Source organism: Capra hircus, chromosome 9, assembly GCF_001704415.2.
Source record: "Capra hircus breed San Clemente chromosome 9, ASM170441v1, whole genome shotgun sequence".
Classification (NCBI taxonomy): domain Eukaryota; kingdom Metazoa; phylum Chordata; class Mammalia; order Artiodactyla; family Bovidae; genus Capra; species Capra hircus.
In genome coordinates, this window is record NC_030816.1 from 49,710,812 (window position 1) to 49,728,608 (window position 17,797).

General features: G+C 38.0%; 1 protein-coding gene across 2 annotated transcripts in view; it reads right to left on the reverse strand.

The window, feature by feature from the left end:
• SLC35A1 (solute carrier family 35 member A1) overlaps positions 1-17,797 on the reverse strand; it is a 52,122-nt gene that overhangs the window by 17,655 nt on the left and 16,670 nt on the right. The window contains exons 3-8 of one of the 2 annotated variants that reach the window (XM_018053161.1): positions 15,639-15,798; positions 15,320-15,472; positions 7,454-7,520; positions 5,393-5,569; positions 4,777-4,911; positions 1,888-2,791 (exon numbers count right to left, since the gene is read on the reverse strand). In XM_018053161.1, coding sequence (XP_017908650.1) covers positions 2,664-2,791; positions 4,777-4,911; positions 5,393-5,569; positions 7,454-7,520; positions 15,320-15,472; positions 15,639-15,798 — 820 coding nt within the window. In that variant the 3' untranslated portion in view covers positions 1,888-2,663. Of the gene's footprint in view, positions 1-1,887; positions 2,792-4,776; positions 4,912-5,392; positions 5,570-7,453; positions 7,521-15,319; positions 15,473-15,638; positions 15,799-17,797 lie in introns of those variants that run through there. The other variant, XM_018053162.1, reaches the window with a different exon arrangement.

Below are 17,797 nucleotides of genomic sequence, written 5' to 3' on the forward strand. Positions count from 1 at the left end.
GGTTCAGCTATCCTCATCTGAGAATTTCCATTCTGATCTGCTAAAATTTATTCTAACTATTGCTACTAGAAGTCTTCTGAATACCAATGACAGTCTATTTTTATGCATAGAGAAGCCAATTAGCATGAACTAAAGCTTCTTTAGTTGAGTGAGCTTAGGTTTATATTGGCCAAGTATCATATACATTGTTAATCCTAGAAAAGACTCCAAGTTTAAGTGAATTAGCTTCCAGATTGCTAATTCTCTACTTAAAGTATTAATATTTCTTCAGCATAAATCAGCTATGGAATAAAAACATAAATTGGGACATGTTTTACAGGTCTAGTATCCCCCGCCTCCTTCTTTGAAAAAATATTCCCCTTCCCAGATCCTTAGTATTCCTAGCTTCCTTAGTATTTGAATCTTGAGTAAAATGACACAGGGGCAATGATTGTTAGAGCCAAGTCTTTGAAAAAGCAGCTCCCTGAAAGAAATGTACATTAATTCCTACAGCCTAGAGCCCTCAATTCAGTTCAGTTCAGTTCAGTCGCTCAGTCATGTCCAACTCTTCGCGACCCCATGAATCACAGCACGCCAGGCCTCTCTGTCCATCACCAACTCCCGGAGTCTACTCAAACTCATGTCCATCGAGTTGGTGATGCCATCCAGCCATCTCATCCTCTGTCATCCCCTTCTCCTCCTGCCCCCAACCCCTCCCCAGCATCAGGGTCTTCTCCAATGAGTCAACTCTTCACATGAGGTGGCCAAAGTACTGGAGTTTCAGCTTTAGCATCAGTCCTTCCAATGAACACCCAGGACTGATCTCCTTTAGGATGGACTGGTTGGACCTCCTCACAGTCCAAGGGACTCAAAAGTCTTCTCCAACACCACAGTTCAAAAGCATCAATTCTTCGGCACTCAGCCTTCTTCACAGTCCAACTCTCACATCCATACATGACCACTGGAAAAACCATAGCCTTGACTAGACGGACCTTTGTTGGCAAAGTAATGTCTCTGCTTTTTAATATGCTATCTAGGTTGGTCATAACTTTCCTTCCAAGGAGTAAGCGTCTTTTAATTTCATGGCTGCAGTCACCAGCCACAGTGATTTTGGAGCCCAAAAAAATGAAGTCTGACACTGTTTCCACTGTTTCCCCATCTATTTCCCATGAAGTGATGAGACCAGAGGCCATGATCTTAGTTTTCCGAATGTTGAGCTTTAAGCCAACTTTTTCCCCTCTCCTTTCACTTTCATCAAGAGGCTTTTGAGTTCCTCTTCACTTTCTGCCATAAGGGTGGTATCATCTGCATATCTGAGGTTATTGATATCTCTCCCGGCAATCTTGATTCCAGCTTGTGCTTCTTCCAGCCCAGCGTTTCTCATGATGTACTCTGCATAGAAGTTAAATAAGCAGGGTGACAATATACAGCCGTGCCGTACTCCTTTTCCTATTTGGAACCAGTCTGTTGTTCCATGTCGTGTTCTCACTGTTGCTTCCTGACCTGCATACAGGTTTCTCAAAAGGCAGGTCAGGTGGTCTGGGATTCCCATCTCTTTCAGAATTTTCCACAGTTTATCGTGATCCACACAGTCAAAGGCTTTGGCATAGTCAATAAAGCAGAAATAGAAGTTTTTCTGGAACTCTCTTGCTTTTTCGATGATCCAGCCTAGAGCTCTACAGTCTTACAAATTCCTTTTGTTGTTGTTTAATGCTAGCTAGAGTTGTGCAGAGTCGGACACAACTGAAGCAATAGCAATAGCAGCAGCAGAGTTGCTTTATAGCCCTTTTTTGCAACTTGATAGAAGTCCACATATAGAAAGTAAAAAATTTAATGGTTTGGGCTTGTGTTTATGCTTAAGTATTATCTTAATGGTCATATCTACAATACAAGTAGTGAGCAAACTGATTTCATATAATAAATTAAGTTTATTGCTGAATTTTCCCATATCATAGAAATTTTTTTAAAAAACACTGAAATTTCACAAATTATTGAGAGCGCGACAGTTACATACTTTATTAAAAAAGTACAAAAGTGACATTAGAAATATTTTTTGAAGAAAAGTATATCCTCTAACAGCAAAGAAATATGAATCCAGACAATGAATGGCACAAAGACAGCACTTAAAGGGGTATTCAGTCACCACCCATACATCATTGTCTGAGTTTCTAAATAGATTCAGTTGAAGTTACACATTCAGTTTGTTTCTGAACCAGCCTGTCTTGTTTTTGCCTCCCTTTTGTAAGAAAAAAGTTAGGTTCATTGCTGCTGGGACTAAATACTGTACATGCCTTGGAGAATAAGGAGGGGTCAACCCTTTTCCCCTGGTACCTGAACAAGAGAACAGTTAGTACAGAAATGGCTTTGGCACTTTAACCTTTAACATAATCCCAAACCTCATTAATTGAATATTGCAGCCTCGCATGATTTTTTTTTAAACACCACATCATCTCCATACTTTTATATATACATTATTATATATACAATAATAAAAATCCTTCATTCTTATAACAGGTTGATTCCAAACAGGTCACATTAAAACTCTGCAATTCATTCACATAGCTTTCTTCTTAATTCTTAGGCCAACAGTTTTTGTTTTTTAAATCTACCTTCTGAAATTGACTTAAGGCTCTAGTTTAATATAAATGGTTTAGTCTTAGTAGGATTCTCTTTTGAGGCTAAAGTCACACACCAATGACTCTCTCTTTTGAATCTGTTTCTCCTTGTTGGATGGACGTAGTGTCTTGTCTGGGTAAGCCATAGAGATATATAGAAACACAAACAAGAAGAGTACCCAGAGCAAAGGTGAGTGCTGGAAAGGAAAAAAAAAAAAGAGCTTAATCTGTACTTGTGCCCTTAAAACTACGTAATAATGATCAGTTTAAAACTTTGAAGACTTTCAACTGTGGGTTTACACTATCAGATTGTATGGAAAATAAATTTTAAGTGTTCTGTATTTTGATGGTAAGGTTTAGAAAAGTAATCAATTCGAGCGCCACCCCCCACCGCAAAAAAACGTAAAGTCAAGGGAGTGACAATCACTGACTACACACTTTTCAAGAACACACATATCACCGTCTTGGGTCAATGACCAAGAGCATACCAGCATCCCTATATGCTGACTGAAAGAGCAGGGGAGTATGGATTTTCCATGATACTAGAGTTAAAGTTTAGAATAAGAGGTGGTTAGCAAATTCAAAAAGTTAGGTGACTAATGATTCAAACCTTTGAGGATTCCTGAGTAGCAAGTGAGGTGGTGATTTAATCAGTAAACTTATATTTTCTGCTAACCTTTTTTTAAATCTTAATTCTGAAAATCAGGACATAATTGAATTACTTGCCCAAAGTAGGCATTATATAACTAAATATTTGTGTCACACTGTATATTCTGTTCAAAACTAAGCCATATTCTATCTTAGGGAGTACAATGGCACAGTCTTACTATCTTTAAAAAAAATGTCATGCAGAGAAATGACATCGAGCCATGGATTTTAATTCATCCCTAACTAAGACAGACTAGTTTTTTTCCTTCAGAAAGGGGAGAAGAGGGTAAATTGATTTACCCTAAGATTGCTAAGACATTCTTAAGTTCCTTGACATCAGTCAGCCAGAACACTGACCAGAAAGCATTTATACTGTTCCCAGATATTCATTAGGAGTACAGGCATAGGGATCTGTTGAGCATAAAGAGGGATCAAAATGCAAAGTGAAAATAAGAGAAGAAAAAACATCTAAAGGAAGGCCTAGAAATGGTAAGCGGCTGCCTCTATACAGAACACCTGTGTGCCAGGCACTGTTCGAATAAGCACTTCACCTAAAATAACCCTAGGAGAGATGGGTGATCTTGTTCCCAATTTACAGACACAGAAACTGAGACATGGGTTAAGTAACTTCCCCAAGGCTGTTCAGCTAATAAATGGTAAAAGCAAGATTTGAACCATACTATCAATTTTTTTTCTAAGATATGTACAACATTGATGTTCTTCTATTTGCATTTATAACAAAAGTCAGTTTTAAAATGAAATGTAAATATAGGCCAGATCTGATTCTTTTACTGAATGTTGATATTAGACAGGTTTTCCTCATGTATTAGTTTATGGTATAACTGATAAGTCAGTATCTCTGCTTAAATAATTCAGAAGCCAACTAATAGTGGATATGGCTAGGGAAAATTATATTAGAAGGACAAGCATAAAGGAGGTGCCATAATGCCAGCTACAGTAATGAATTTATTAATTACATATTAAATGAAATAAAGATAGCTTTATGAAAGAAAATTTAGATTTGTAGTTTCAAAAGCAGTTTATACCCAAGTCTAAAACAGGAAGGTACAAACTAAGGGGGAAATGAAAGAAGTTTTACTATTCTTTTCCTCAAAAAAAAAAAAAAAAGTTTACTGTAATTCCCTGTGGTAAGCAATTCCTCAAGTCCTTCTGTTTCTTTCTGTGTGTACCTAGTCATGCTGTATTCACACTGAAGCACTTAAGCTGTCTTGTAGATAATACCTGGGAAACAGGAAGGCCCTGACTGCAAAAATGCTCTTCCTACTGAGTAGCCTGCTCACTCTCACACAGAAGTAACACCCTTGGTTTAAGCTCTGGAACCATTTAAATAACCTAAGTACCGTGAACCCCACATTCCACACATATACGAACTGCTGTACTTCTAGGATAAATTATAGCAAAACTAAGGAATTTCTGTTAACACTATAAGCAACTGCCATATTTAATAAAAGATGAACCAAGGAAATGAGAAGCTCTTCCCTGTTAAAAACTTACAGTACAAACTAAAACATACTTATCTGTAATCCGAACAGCATCACTGAAGCGATGGTAGACAGGACAATAGCAGCTGCCGCTGAAAAGCCTTTCATGATATTGTCTGTGTATTTGACCACAATAGACGTGTAGAGGCCTCCAACACTGGCAAGGACTTGTGTACAGAAAGAAAGAGAATCTTAACACTCATATGAAACATTCTATGACAGTGGGGCACTTTTCATCCTCAGAGATGCCATACTAATTTACCTAGGAAAATGCTATTTTCCTTAGAAGCAGCCATCTGAGAGAGTTTGTACTAAAAGTGAGTCGTAATTCCTATGAAACATTGTTTTTCAGATACCCAAAGGGCTATGTACTCTACTACTAAACTGTACACACTTATTGCTAACACATTAGGTACTTTCGATTGTGAAGGCAAAAATTGCTTTGGGATAGCTTTGCCACAAAAGTAAGTCAATAAAATCAAAATTACATTTTCAACCTAGTATTCTCAGTATCAAAGGAACAATTTTAAAATGCTATAAAGGCTTAAATGACATCTAACTTATATTACATAATATATACTATATTATTATATTTAATATTTTTTTAAAAAACGATCTACCTAGAACCTTTAATTCCTGGATACTTACAGATGACAAACCAGACATAATATGTGTAACCAAAGAAAAATCCTTTTTCTTTAATTTCAGCTCCATCTGACAAGTAGACGCCAACTAATGTCACAACAATCCCCGATAGATACATCTGAATGTTTCTCACCCAAAGGGAAGTGTCTGAACTCTTCAAAACTTTTTCAAAATATACTCCTGAAAGAAAATTAAGCATGCAAATATGAAATAGATATTATTAGAAATTAAAATGTCTTTCATTTAGAATAAAAATCTAAAGATATAAAGTATATGATTTAGGAAACAAAACATTTCACATTAATTCAATGCATGTTTATTATGCTGGTTATGATACATGGCACACTGAATATTACCAGTTTTTTACAAAGCATATAGAATTAATAACCAAGAGGGAGCTTTCTAACCCACACTTAATGAGAAATTCTTAAGTTTCTGCCTTTATTATAGCAGTGAGCTAGATCACCAAAGCTGTCTACTAATGCCACTGAAACACTTGGTGTGGTCAGCTAGAAAACTATACTGTTAAGAGTCAATTATCTGAATCATACTCCTATAGTATCTGCTTAATGATGAATACTCTCCACTTTGCAAAATAACCTATATAATCACCACCAGGAATTTTTTTCAGAATAAGTAACACAACCAAAATAAAATTTAAATAGAACTTGCTGAGTGAAACCACTTTCCTTTCAAGCAGGGGTCCACAGGCCAAGCTCATACACACTGTCAGAAGGAGCATGAATTCCCTAACTAGACAATATGTTTTGTGTATATGTGCGTTTTTCTGCGGTTGATGATCCATAGCTTTTTAGGTACTCCAAGAGAGCACATAACTTCTCCCTCAAAAAGTCACATAGCACAGCTCTAAGTTTTGTACTTAAAATGAATGCGTGTTTAACAAGAACATTAAAGAGTTTTGTTACAAACACTAGAGACTCTGCCACTGGAGTACCCCTCAACTAAAATGAAATGAAAACCAAGATTTTTTTCTTTGATGAACCTGTGTTGGAAAGAGCCACAGAATGGAAACGAACATAATGGCTACTCCTATTTCTAACTTTGATTTTCCTCATCTAGAAAAACCATTTAACTATTCAGTTCTCAATTACTCCAAGCATAGAGGGGTATTAAACCACCTACTGTTTCCTCACTTGTGTACTGAGAGGTTGAACTAAACAGAATGTTGGACACACTTTAACTGTTCAAAATAGTGCTAAAAATCAAACAGTATATTATTCCAAGTGTAAGTCAATTTTTGTTTCTGATTTGTTGTTTAAGAATAAAAGTCTAGCATAATGCTGTCATTAGGTTTATTCCTAAATTTAGATATTCCCCTCTTATCAAATGACTAGATGAAAAGAGAAAAAGATTACTTTCCTGGTCAAAAATAAAGTACTATAAAATAAAAAAATAGTCTTAACTCTTGAAATAGCACAAATAAATAATAAAGATGTATAGCTATAACTAATAAACCCTTTCAGTTTCTTCTCTGTAGGAACTATTTCTAAAACATCTCATTTCTTATATTGCAGTTAACACTCATACTTTTGTCTCTTCTTGATTCAGTGAAGGATTGCTTTTCCCCACACATGTGAGTCCAGACTTCATGTTTATCTGATATTAGTGGTTTTGCTTCTTCTCTCCCTTTTTGGTTCTTACTTCTGGGTACTAGGTTTTCTGAGGTATTTTCCACCTCCCTTTCCTCCCTACTCCATAATTCCTAATCTGTTGAAAAAGAGGAAGAAATTGAGATTACCAGGGAAATACAGATAGCAAGCTGGTAACCAGCAACCTAAAGCAGCTGAATCTAGCCTGAGGTCAGTGTCAGAAAAATAGAAAAGTACTTGAGCTTTCTGATGGCTAACTTATTCCATTTTCAGAGGACTTTTTTCATTTATTTTGGGGTTCTTAGATGGACTGGGGATAGTCAATGATGACAAATACATTCTTAGATAACTGCAAAAATGAGTAAGGACTGAGATCTAAGCTGAGTTAACACTACTACATGCTTCCTAGAAAAACAATTTGACAACTCAATAAAGTAGTGCTTTTATGATTTACCTGCAAATCCTGAGCACAATACAGCAACAGCTATAGCGCCAAATCCTAACAGTGGATTCTGTTCCACCTGCAATAGTAATGTTTTAAAAGTTATTCTTAGTGACTAAAAATACAACTCATCCAAGAGACCAAACAAATGAATACAAAAATCTGTTTATAGTTCTACTGAAAGTATGTGTATCAGACACAGATTTTCCAGAGAATAAGACAGGACCAAACAAAATGCCATCCCAGGGACAAACAAAAGAATTAAGTTAAAAACATACTGGTCAAATCACAGCCACAATATATGCTTGATAACCATGTGTACCTTCTTCCTAAAAACAGTGGCACCCAAGCACAGAATTGTGCATCGTCAACCACCTGTTGGCCTTCCCAGGCGGCGCTAGTGGTAAATAAAGAACCTGCCTGCCAAGGCAAGAGACATAAGCAACACGGGTTCGCTCCCTGGGTTGGGAAGATCTGGAGGAGGGCATGGCAACCCCTCCAGTATCCTTGCCAGGAGAATCCCACGGACAGAGGAGCCTAGTGGGCTACAGTGCATGGGGTCACAAAGAGTCAAACACGACTGCAACAATTTAGCATGCAAGCAGCTTTAACTTCTGACACCACCATAACTCAAGCCCTTATAGGATCAATCATGGAAATGATGACACTTTGACCTGTTTTATTCCCTATCACCTATGGGATAAAGGACTTGTAAGATTTCCAGCTTTACTGAATTTTTATCAGATATAAATAGCATGACTTTTATGTACTATATACACTATTTTAGATACTAAATGAATAAAGAGGAAGCTGATACACAGCTCTGACTCTTAAACAGGTCACTAATGTAAGAGATTAACATGTATATATATTCATAATACTTTGCTAACAGATACAGGTATATGAACCCCCAACCTATTGTTTCAACTTTATTTCCTCTTTCCTAAACTAATCCTCAGGAGCTTTCATCAGTCTTTTCTCAGAGATCAATATTATCTGAGTGGTAGCACTCAGAAACTACAGTCACGTGTCTCAATCCTTTAATGTGATAAGCACATACCTTGTTCAAAACAAATAAGCCTGATATAAGGAGAGTATTACTTTAAGGACCTGAGAGAGAAAGTATCTGCATGAAGATAAAAGAAGAAATACAAGATATTATTAACTAATGATTCTGAAAGTATGGTCCCTGGAACAGCAGCAGCAGCAGCATCACCTGTTAGAAATGAAAATTGACAGGTATTCCCCAGACCCACCGAATCATAAACTGTTAGCCTCCACCCTCATAATCTGTTTAACCTTCCTGTTAATTCTGATGCACACTGTTGTTTTGAGGACCACTGCTATAGACTACAATGGATAAACATGGATGCTTTCCTAATATAAACTATAAGACTGGCATAGAGATGAGAAAAAATAATGGAAGGACACTAGAAAGCTCAAGCTACTAAATATAATGTCTGACAAATTCTTGGCTTTTCTGCCAGTTTAATCTCTACAGTTAGGAAAAATGGTGATAGACACTGACTGCTCTAACTGATGAACTACCAGGCAATGAAGCAGAAGTCATGGAAACTTAAGGGCAGTGTTTTAAGAGGATGAGCAACAGCCAAACACAGGATAGTTAAGAAGACCTGAGCTCCAGTCTTGAATAAATGAAAATTCAAAGAAATAAAACAGAAATTCCATAGCTAGTGGGAAGATGGTTCAAGAAGGATAAGAGTTTGATAAGAATGAGATTCTCATGAATAGTAAAGAAGTCAGGTGTCACTAGTTAAGGGCATCTTAGATGAATTCTCATTTTATTTTATAGGAACACTGAGAAAAAAAAATTAAAACTACAGTATACAAAACCAAGAGGAACCAACCAGGAATTTTAGTTTCAAAAAATTGAAAACTCAGAATAAGTGGAGGCTTACAAAAATACTTTAAATCTTTCAAGGCCTTTAAAAGAGAAGAAAAAAGTGTTTGTTTGGCTAAATGACATACTATTAGAGGGCAAGAAAATAAAAGTTACCCAAATATAGTTTCCACTTTCTCTGTGAATAATGATTTTAAATGAATGAGTGAATGGGAAGTTAAGTCCAAGATGTGTGGTTTGCTGTCATAAAAGCACCTACCTAAACTCAGAAGCATCTTGACCAAGAACAGTAGCAAGTCAAGGTAGTGTTCACTATGTCTGTGAAGATTACTAGGGCATGGAAACTATGCCAGAAAATCTGAATTGGGCAAATACTGTCCTGGTTTTCAGAAAGGCAGAAGGGAGGAAAACCTGCAGAAATTATCAACAGCAGCTTGAGACATTGAAAGCAGGCCAGTACACTTACCAAAAGCACAGACTCTAGAGCCACACTGCCTGGGATCAAGCAAGGTCACTGTGGACCCACTCCTAAGCTTTGCCTATCAGTTTCCTCATATGAAAATGGAAATAAAGACATACATCTCATATGATTGGTGTGGGCATAAGTGAGTTAATGTGTGTAAAGCACTTAGAACATTGCTAATAATTAATGTGACTGCAGTGCTGTTACTGAATACAAGCAAAATCACAGAACACACACACACACACGGTGAATACAAGCAAAATCACAGAACACACACACACACACACACACACGGTGTGGCTTCAATAAGAAGACAACATACCAAACTGTCTTAGTGAAAGGATTCCTAGTTACATGATGAGGGGGATTCCACAGAGATAATGTTCGATATCATTACCATGTTCAATACCATTCAATATCACAGTAATCCAAGTCTGTGCCCCAACCAGTAACACTGAAGAAGCTGAAGTTGAACAGTTCTATGAAGACCTACAAGACCTTTTAGAACTAACACCCAAAAAAGATGTCCTTTTCATTATAGGGGACTAGAATGCAAAAGTAGGAAGTCAAGAAACACCTGGCATAACAGGCAAGTTTGGCCTTGGAATATGGAATGAAGCAGGGCAAAGACTAATAGGGTTTTGCCAAGAAAATGCACTGGTCATAGCAAACACCTTCTTCCAACAACACAAGAGAAGACTACACATGGACATCACCAGATAGTCAACACCAAAATCAGACTGATTATATATTTTGCAGCCAAAGATGGAGAAGCTCTATAGAGTCAGCAAAAACAAGATCAGGAGCTGACTGTCACTCAGATCATGAACTCCTTATTGCCAAATTCAGACTTAAATTGAAGAAAGTAGGGGAAACCACTAGGCCATTCAGGTATGACCTAAATCAAATCCCTTATGATTAAACAGTGCAAGTGAGAAATATTTTTAAGGGACTCGATCTGATAGATAGAGTGCCTGATGAACTATGGACGGAGGTTCGTGACATTGTACAGGAGACAGGGATCAAGACCATCCCCGTGGAAAAGAAATGCAAAAAAGCAGAATGGCTGTCTGGGGAGGCCTTAAAATAGCTGTGAAAGGAAGAGAAGCAAAAAGCAAAGGAGAAAAGGAAAGATAAGCATCTGAATGCAGAGTTCCAAAGAATAGCAAGAAGAGATAAGAAAGCCTTCCTCAGCAATCAACGCAAAGAAATAGAGGAAAACAACAGAATGGGAAAGACTAGAGATCTCTTCAAGAAAATTAGAGATACCAAGGGAACATTTCACGCAAAGATGGGCTCAATAAAGGACAAAAATGGTATGGACCTAACAGAAGCAGAAGATATTACGAAGAGGTGGCAAGAATACACAGAAGAACTGTACAAAAAAGATCTTCAATACCAAGATCATCACGATGGTGTGATCACTAATCTAGAGCCAGACATCCTGGAATGTGAAGTCAAGTGGGCCTTAGAAAGCATCACTATGAACAAAGCTAGTGGAGGTGATGGAATTCCAGTTGAGCTATTTCAAATCCTGAAGGATGATGCTGTGAAAGTGCTGCACTCAATATGCCAGAAAAGTTGGAAAACTCAGCAGTGACCACAGGACTGGGAAAGGTCAGTTTTCATTCCAATCCCAAAGAAAGGCAATGCCAAAGAATGCTCAAACTACCGCACAACTGCACTCATCTCACATGCTAGTAAAGTAATGCTCAAAATTCTCCAAGCCAGGCTTCAGCAATACGTGAACCGTAAAGTTCCCGATGTTCAAGCTGGTTTTAGAAAAGGCAGAGGAACCAGAGATCAAATTGCCAACATCCGCTGGATCATGGAAAAAGCAAGAGAGTTCCAGAAAAAACATCTATTTCTGCTTTATTGACTATGCCAAAGCCTTTGACTGTGTGGATCACAAGAAACTGTGGAAAATTCTGAAAGAGTTGGGAATACCAGACCACCTGACCTGCCTCTTGAGAAACCTATACGCAGATCAGCAAACAACCATTAGAACTGGACATGGAACAACAGGAACAAGGTAAAGGAGTACGTCAAGGCTGTATATTGTCATCCTGCTTATTTAACTTATATGCAGAGTACATCATGAGAAACGCCGGGCTGGAAGAAGCACTTGCTGGAATCAAGATTGCCGGGAGAAATATCAATCACCTCAGATATGCAAATGACACTACCCTTATGGCAGAAAGTGAAGAGGAACTAAAAAGGCTCTTGATGAAGGTAAAAGAGGAGAGTGAAAAAGTTGGCTTAAAGCTAAACATTCAGAAAACGAAGATCATGGCATCTGGTCCCATCACTTCATGGGACATAGATGGGGAAACAGTGGAAACAATATCAGATTTTATTTTGGGGGGGGCTCCAAAATCACTGCAGATGGTGACTGCAGCCATGAAATTAAATGACGCTTACTCCTTAGAAGAAAAGTTATGACCAACCTAGATATTAAAAAGGAGAGACATTACTCTGCCTACAAAGGTCCATCTAGTCAAGGCTATGGTTTTTCCAGTGGTCATGTATGGATGTGAGAGTTGGACTGTGAAGAAAGCTGAGTGCCGAATAATTGATGCTTTTGACCTGTGGTGTTGGAGAAGACTCTTCAGAGTCCCTTGGACTGCAAGGAGATCCAACCAGTCCATTTTAAAGGAGATCAGTCCAGGGATTTCTTTGGAAGGACTGATGCTAAAGCTGAAACTCCAGTACTTTGGCCACCTCATGCGAAAAGCTGACTCATTGGAAAAGACTCTGATGCTGGGAGGGACTGGGGGCAGGAGGAGAAGGGGACAACAGAGGATGAGATGGCTGGATGGCATCACTGACTCGATGGACATGAGTCTGAGTGAACTCTGGGTGTTGGTGATGGACAGGGAGGCCTGGCGTGCTGTGATTCATGGGGTTGCAAAGAGTCGAACACAACTGAGTGACTGAACTGAATGTTCAGTAAGAAATCTGACAGATTTGCATAGTATTTTTGTTACTAAGAGAAATGGAGTGAGAATAACTAGTTATATTCATAGCTGAGTGAATGCTTATATAGCAAAGTGCTAATAAACAGAATAAAACCAAGCTAGACCCACAACCACTATCAACCAGCCAGGCATATGAATGAGCCACCAGAGAAACAGCTCCTCTCAGCCTAGGCAAGTCTTCAGCTGCCTGCAGCCCTGGCTGATATCTTGACTGCAGCCTCTTATGAGACCCCTCAAACCAGAATGTCTAAAAGAAGCCAGAGCTCAGGCACCTTTGAATTCCTGATTCATGAAAACTGAGAGAGATAACAAATGTTTCTTAAGCAAGAAGAAAAAAATAGTCAAAGAGAGATCTAAAGGCATGTCCACAGAACTCTGATCCTGTCCTGTCTAAAATTTTCAGTGAAGACCCAGAAGATATATGTGTTGCACCTGCAGAAAGCATAATAACATTTCAAGAAAAAGCTAACAACCGGTAAGGACTGGAAAGACCTCAGAGGCTTGAACATTAACCCAAAGCTAACAAGATGGTCTTAGTAAATATAAACACATCTTGCACTTTGGCTTAGAAGCCTGCTGCACAAAACACATATGAGAAAAACTGTGTGTGTGTGTGTGTGTGAAGCCTGCTGCACAAAACACATCTGAGAAAAACTGTGTGTGTGTGTGTGTCAAACAGCTACATGTGGCTATATAATCAGTTACAGAATGGATAGCCACCTCCAACCAAAAAAAAAAAAAAAACACCCTGATATAACCTTAGGCTGACTGAACAAGTCTAGAGGTAATTCGCGAACTACAACTCAGTTCAGTTGGTAAAGAATGAGCCTACAATGCAGGAGACCCGGGTTCTGTCCCTGGCTCGGGAAGATCCCCTAGAGGAGGAAATGGCAACGCACTCCAGTATTGTTGCCTGGAGAATCCCATGGACAGAGGAGCCTGGTAGACTACAGTCCATGGGGTCGTAAGAGTCAGACACAACTTAGCAACTAAACCACCACCAACCACCACCACAACCCACACTATTCAGTCAACATCTGGAGATGGTATGAGCTTTGGGGACATACTGAGGGAAAGCAATGGATAAAGGCATCCAGAAAAGAAATATAAGGCAGCACTGGCACGAGCCAGGGATCACAAAGTCTCCAGAAGGCATATTATAGAAAGAAACAAGGTTCCCTCAGTAGGGGGACAGAAAAAGACACAGAGGGTAGGGTTGTGACACTGTCCTCAGACATTCCAGGGACCATCATGTGGAGCTAGCAGGGATCTGAGTTACTCTTGACGAGAGCAGGGAACAAGAGGCAGTTACAGGAAGCTGCACTCCGTTCAAGATACGAAAGAACTTTCTAGAGTGCTCCAGTAGTTGAATTCTCTCTTTAGATTACTAAGCTTTTCATACACATTACCTATGTGAGGTGGACATTTGCTAAACATGTAAAGTGGTCCTGGAAGTTCATACTTAACTTTTAAGTGTTTGTATTATTTCCCAAAACATTATTTCTCCAGTGGTCTGCATCCGAGTTACAGTGCAGTACATATTTGATCAGTGTTTGAAATGTCAGCAAGAATATAAGCACATTTAAACATCATGTAAAGACAATAAAAACTAACTTAAAACTCACTTTCTGAGAAAAAAAAATTCTTCCACCAGACCAGAAAGTACGTAAAAAGCTGACTTTTTCTACTTTCACAAGCTCTGCATACCTCCCTGGCTGCCCTCTGCTCCTAAAAGACCATGGGCCCCCTATGGTCATACCACTCTGAACTCCTCTGATCTTGGAGGCCAAGCAGGGTGGGACCTGGTTAGTACTTGGATGGGAGAACCCATGGTCTCTCATTTGGGAAGAATATACAGAAGGAAGCTCCTGACCTTCAGGTCCTCCACTGTGGTTCTACTTCCTACTTCTCTTTCGGAAAACAAGCAATTAAAGCATATAATACTTTTAAAAAAAAAAATCAGGTATAAACCTTAATATTTAATTCTTGGACTAAAAGACGTGAAGGCACCTTTTGCCCTATTTTAGTTATCAATTATCGGGAAAACCACTACTACCCCTCTATAAGCCCAATTGTTGACAGTGGTTATATATACAAAGCAAAAATTTTTGTGACTTCAGAACATGAAAATTAGATGGAGAAAACTTTGCCCAGTATTTCTGAGAAAACGTCTAAAAGAGGCCTAGAAGTTCTGAACATATACACTGTGTGGAAGTTTGCACAATCTGAGTCACAGGTTAGCTGTTAACTGTGGAACTTTGGATAAGTTACTTCCTCTCTTTGAAGTTACTTCAATTTTGTTATCCATAAATGAAGGAGGGGCATTATACTGAGTTTAAGATACCATCCATCTCTAACGTATTTTATGCATATTCTCCTCTTAAAAAAAAAGAAGCCAGTATACCTCTCCTTAACAATAACATTTTCCTGAGGGGGGAAAAAGGATATATGTAAGGTAAAGGTTATTTTCACTCAAAGAAATATAATCAAGCTCCATGCATCAGTGTGACTGTCTGAAGTGCATAAGACTTTAAAAAGTTTCCTAGTTTAGTTACATGAAGCATTTTGTTTCTTACCACGACTTTTGTGGCTTGGGCTGGTTTCCACTGTACGAGTATGACTCCCCCACACAGCATAAAAACTGAAATCCACTGTAACTTGCTAAGCGTCCGGTTTAACATTAAAACAGTACATAGAGCAGTGCAGGGAATCTTCAATTGGTACGTCACCTAAGAACAAAACAATGAACTGATCAACTCAGCTAACACAAATATATCTGATATCATTAACAGAATTGAGAAAAATATTTGATAGTGAGATAAAGGGTTGATAAAAATCCTTTCACCATAAAAACATGTTTTTTTTAAAGATTCTGCACTTTTGATTACCACTTACCTGGTACACCGCTGCATCCAGATTGCTCAGGGCTAGAAAAGCCATGTTGTTCTGCACAGCATACACTAAGGAAGGCACACTCAACTTCATCAGTTCCTTGGGGCTCCCCAAGACATTCTCTCTCAAAGATGCCTTGAATCTACCCAGATTACCAGTTTCTCTTTGAAAACAAAAAGGGGAAATGAGAGGAGGTGAGGAAGAAAGTGAAAGGTCATTCTGTTGGATACCATCACAGGTAGGGTAGCTACAATGTGTTAAGTTCACTGATAGAATTTAGCAAACTTAGTTTATTTTTAGAATTTTTGACTAATTTTAGATTTATTAAAAGAAATATACCAACAATAAGTGGAAAACAATTACAATTTCTATTTGGGAAAATAACAACTTGGTTTACCATCATCCACCTCTGGTCAAAGCTCCAGAGGCTTCTAGTATATGAAGTTATCAGATAACAGGAAATCAGAATTGCTAATATTACCCATAAAATATTAATCCCTGCCACTTTAACTGCCATTACATCAAGTTTACCCCGCTTATTTTTTAGATTAATCAGACTGCATATCCATTTTAAACAATTGTAAGTACAATAGATTTACACTGCAAACAAAAGAAAAAAGCTTTACTACTTAAAGAAGTTACCTGAGATTAATTTATAAATATTGACCTGCATCACTCAATGAGATAGGAATAGGAATTGAGTGATGTAGGTCAATATTTGTAAACTAATTCAGTGTTTGTGCAATACGGTGGACAGTAAATCTTTAGATAACCATATTCTCATAAAACTCAAGTATGTATCTATATAACTTTGCAGGAAATCTGAATAATTAATACCAGTAAAGGTAAACTATATCTACAATGTACATAAAGTTCACTACTTGACTGCATATTGATTAATGCATGCTCTTAATTATTCTTATTTTTCTGCAAGAGGAACTATTAATAGCTAATCTGATTCATACTTTCCCCTGCTATAAATCAGCTCATTTATTCCCTGAAAATACATACCAAAGGAACACTTTTATAAGCATCAACACCAAAAAATGTTACATCAAAAGGCTCCTATCTACAGCTCAAAATATCCTTAAGAGGACCATAATGCTTCGTTGGGAAGACCGATCTATGTCAACTCAAAATGAGCCTCCAAATTTTTGGTTAACATATTAGAATCAACAGTCACTAACTGGATATTTTCATATTAAATAGGGCAAAAATAATTACCCAGGTTCTGAGAGGGAGCAAAAAGTCCATAATGTTGAACTGACTACTCATGCCTTTTCACCACAGAACACTACAACCTCCAAGAAAATACTTAAGACAGGAAAGTTGGCCTGGACCACAGAAACACAAAATGTCCTTAGTTACAGACCATCTGCTGCCAAATTCAATACACTCCACACCACAATGGGAAACCCTCATGCTGAAAAGTAACACACACACAGCCTAGAGAGGACAAATGCCGTCCAGAAGAGGGAGAGAATACAAGAAAGATGATTGTACTGGGAAAATCTACATAGAGATTTCCAGACACCTGAAGTTTGGCCCTTTAAACCTTTAACATTCTTTTAAAAAAAAAAAAAAACAAACACACACACACAAATCTATGATGTTCTATATAATTCTCCACATCTTGAAAGAGTATAAAGAAAAAATTCTCAAATTTCCCATTATAAAACTGAAGATAAATAAAAAAGATTAAAAAGAATCACAGAGGTCCAACTCAAAGAACCATTTTAACAGGTGATATATTAGAAAACATAACTGAACATTTTGTCATAATTCTAAGAAGCACCTTATGATAGAAGAAATATAAATCTTACAGAACACTGCTTTCACTGAACCATTACTTTATGTCCTTCCAGAATACTTACTTTTCTACTGATGTGTCTTCAGAGTGGTTCCCTAAGGAACTCCTGAAAGATAGGTACCAGTTTGTACCCATCTTTTATGTTCTACTTCCTTTCATGTCTATTTATCTCCCATATATGATTCCTCAAGCTCTAGTTTAGTGGCTATTTACCCCTCCTCTAATCCCCATGTATGGGCAATGCCACCCCACATCCACTCCATAGAGATACTCTAAACCCTCAAGAGTATCAAGTGAACTACTGGCTATCCAGAGACCAGAGCTGGTCTCTTTATCACTGACTCTCTTGCTC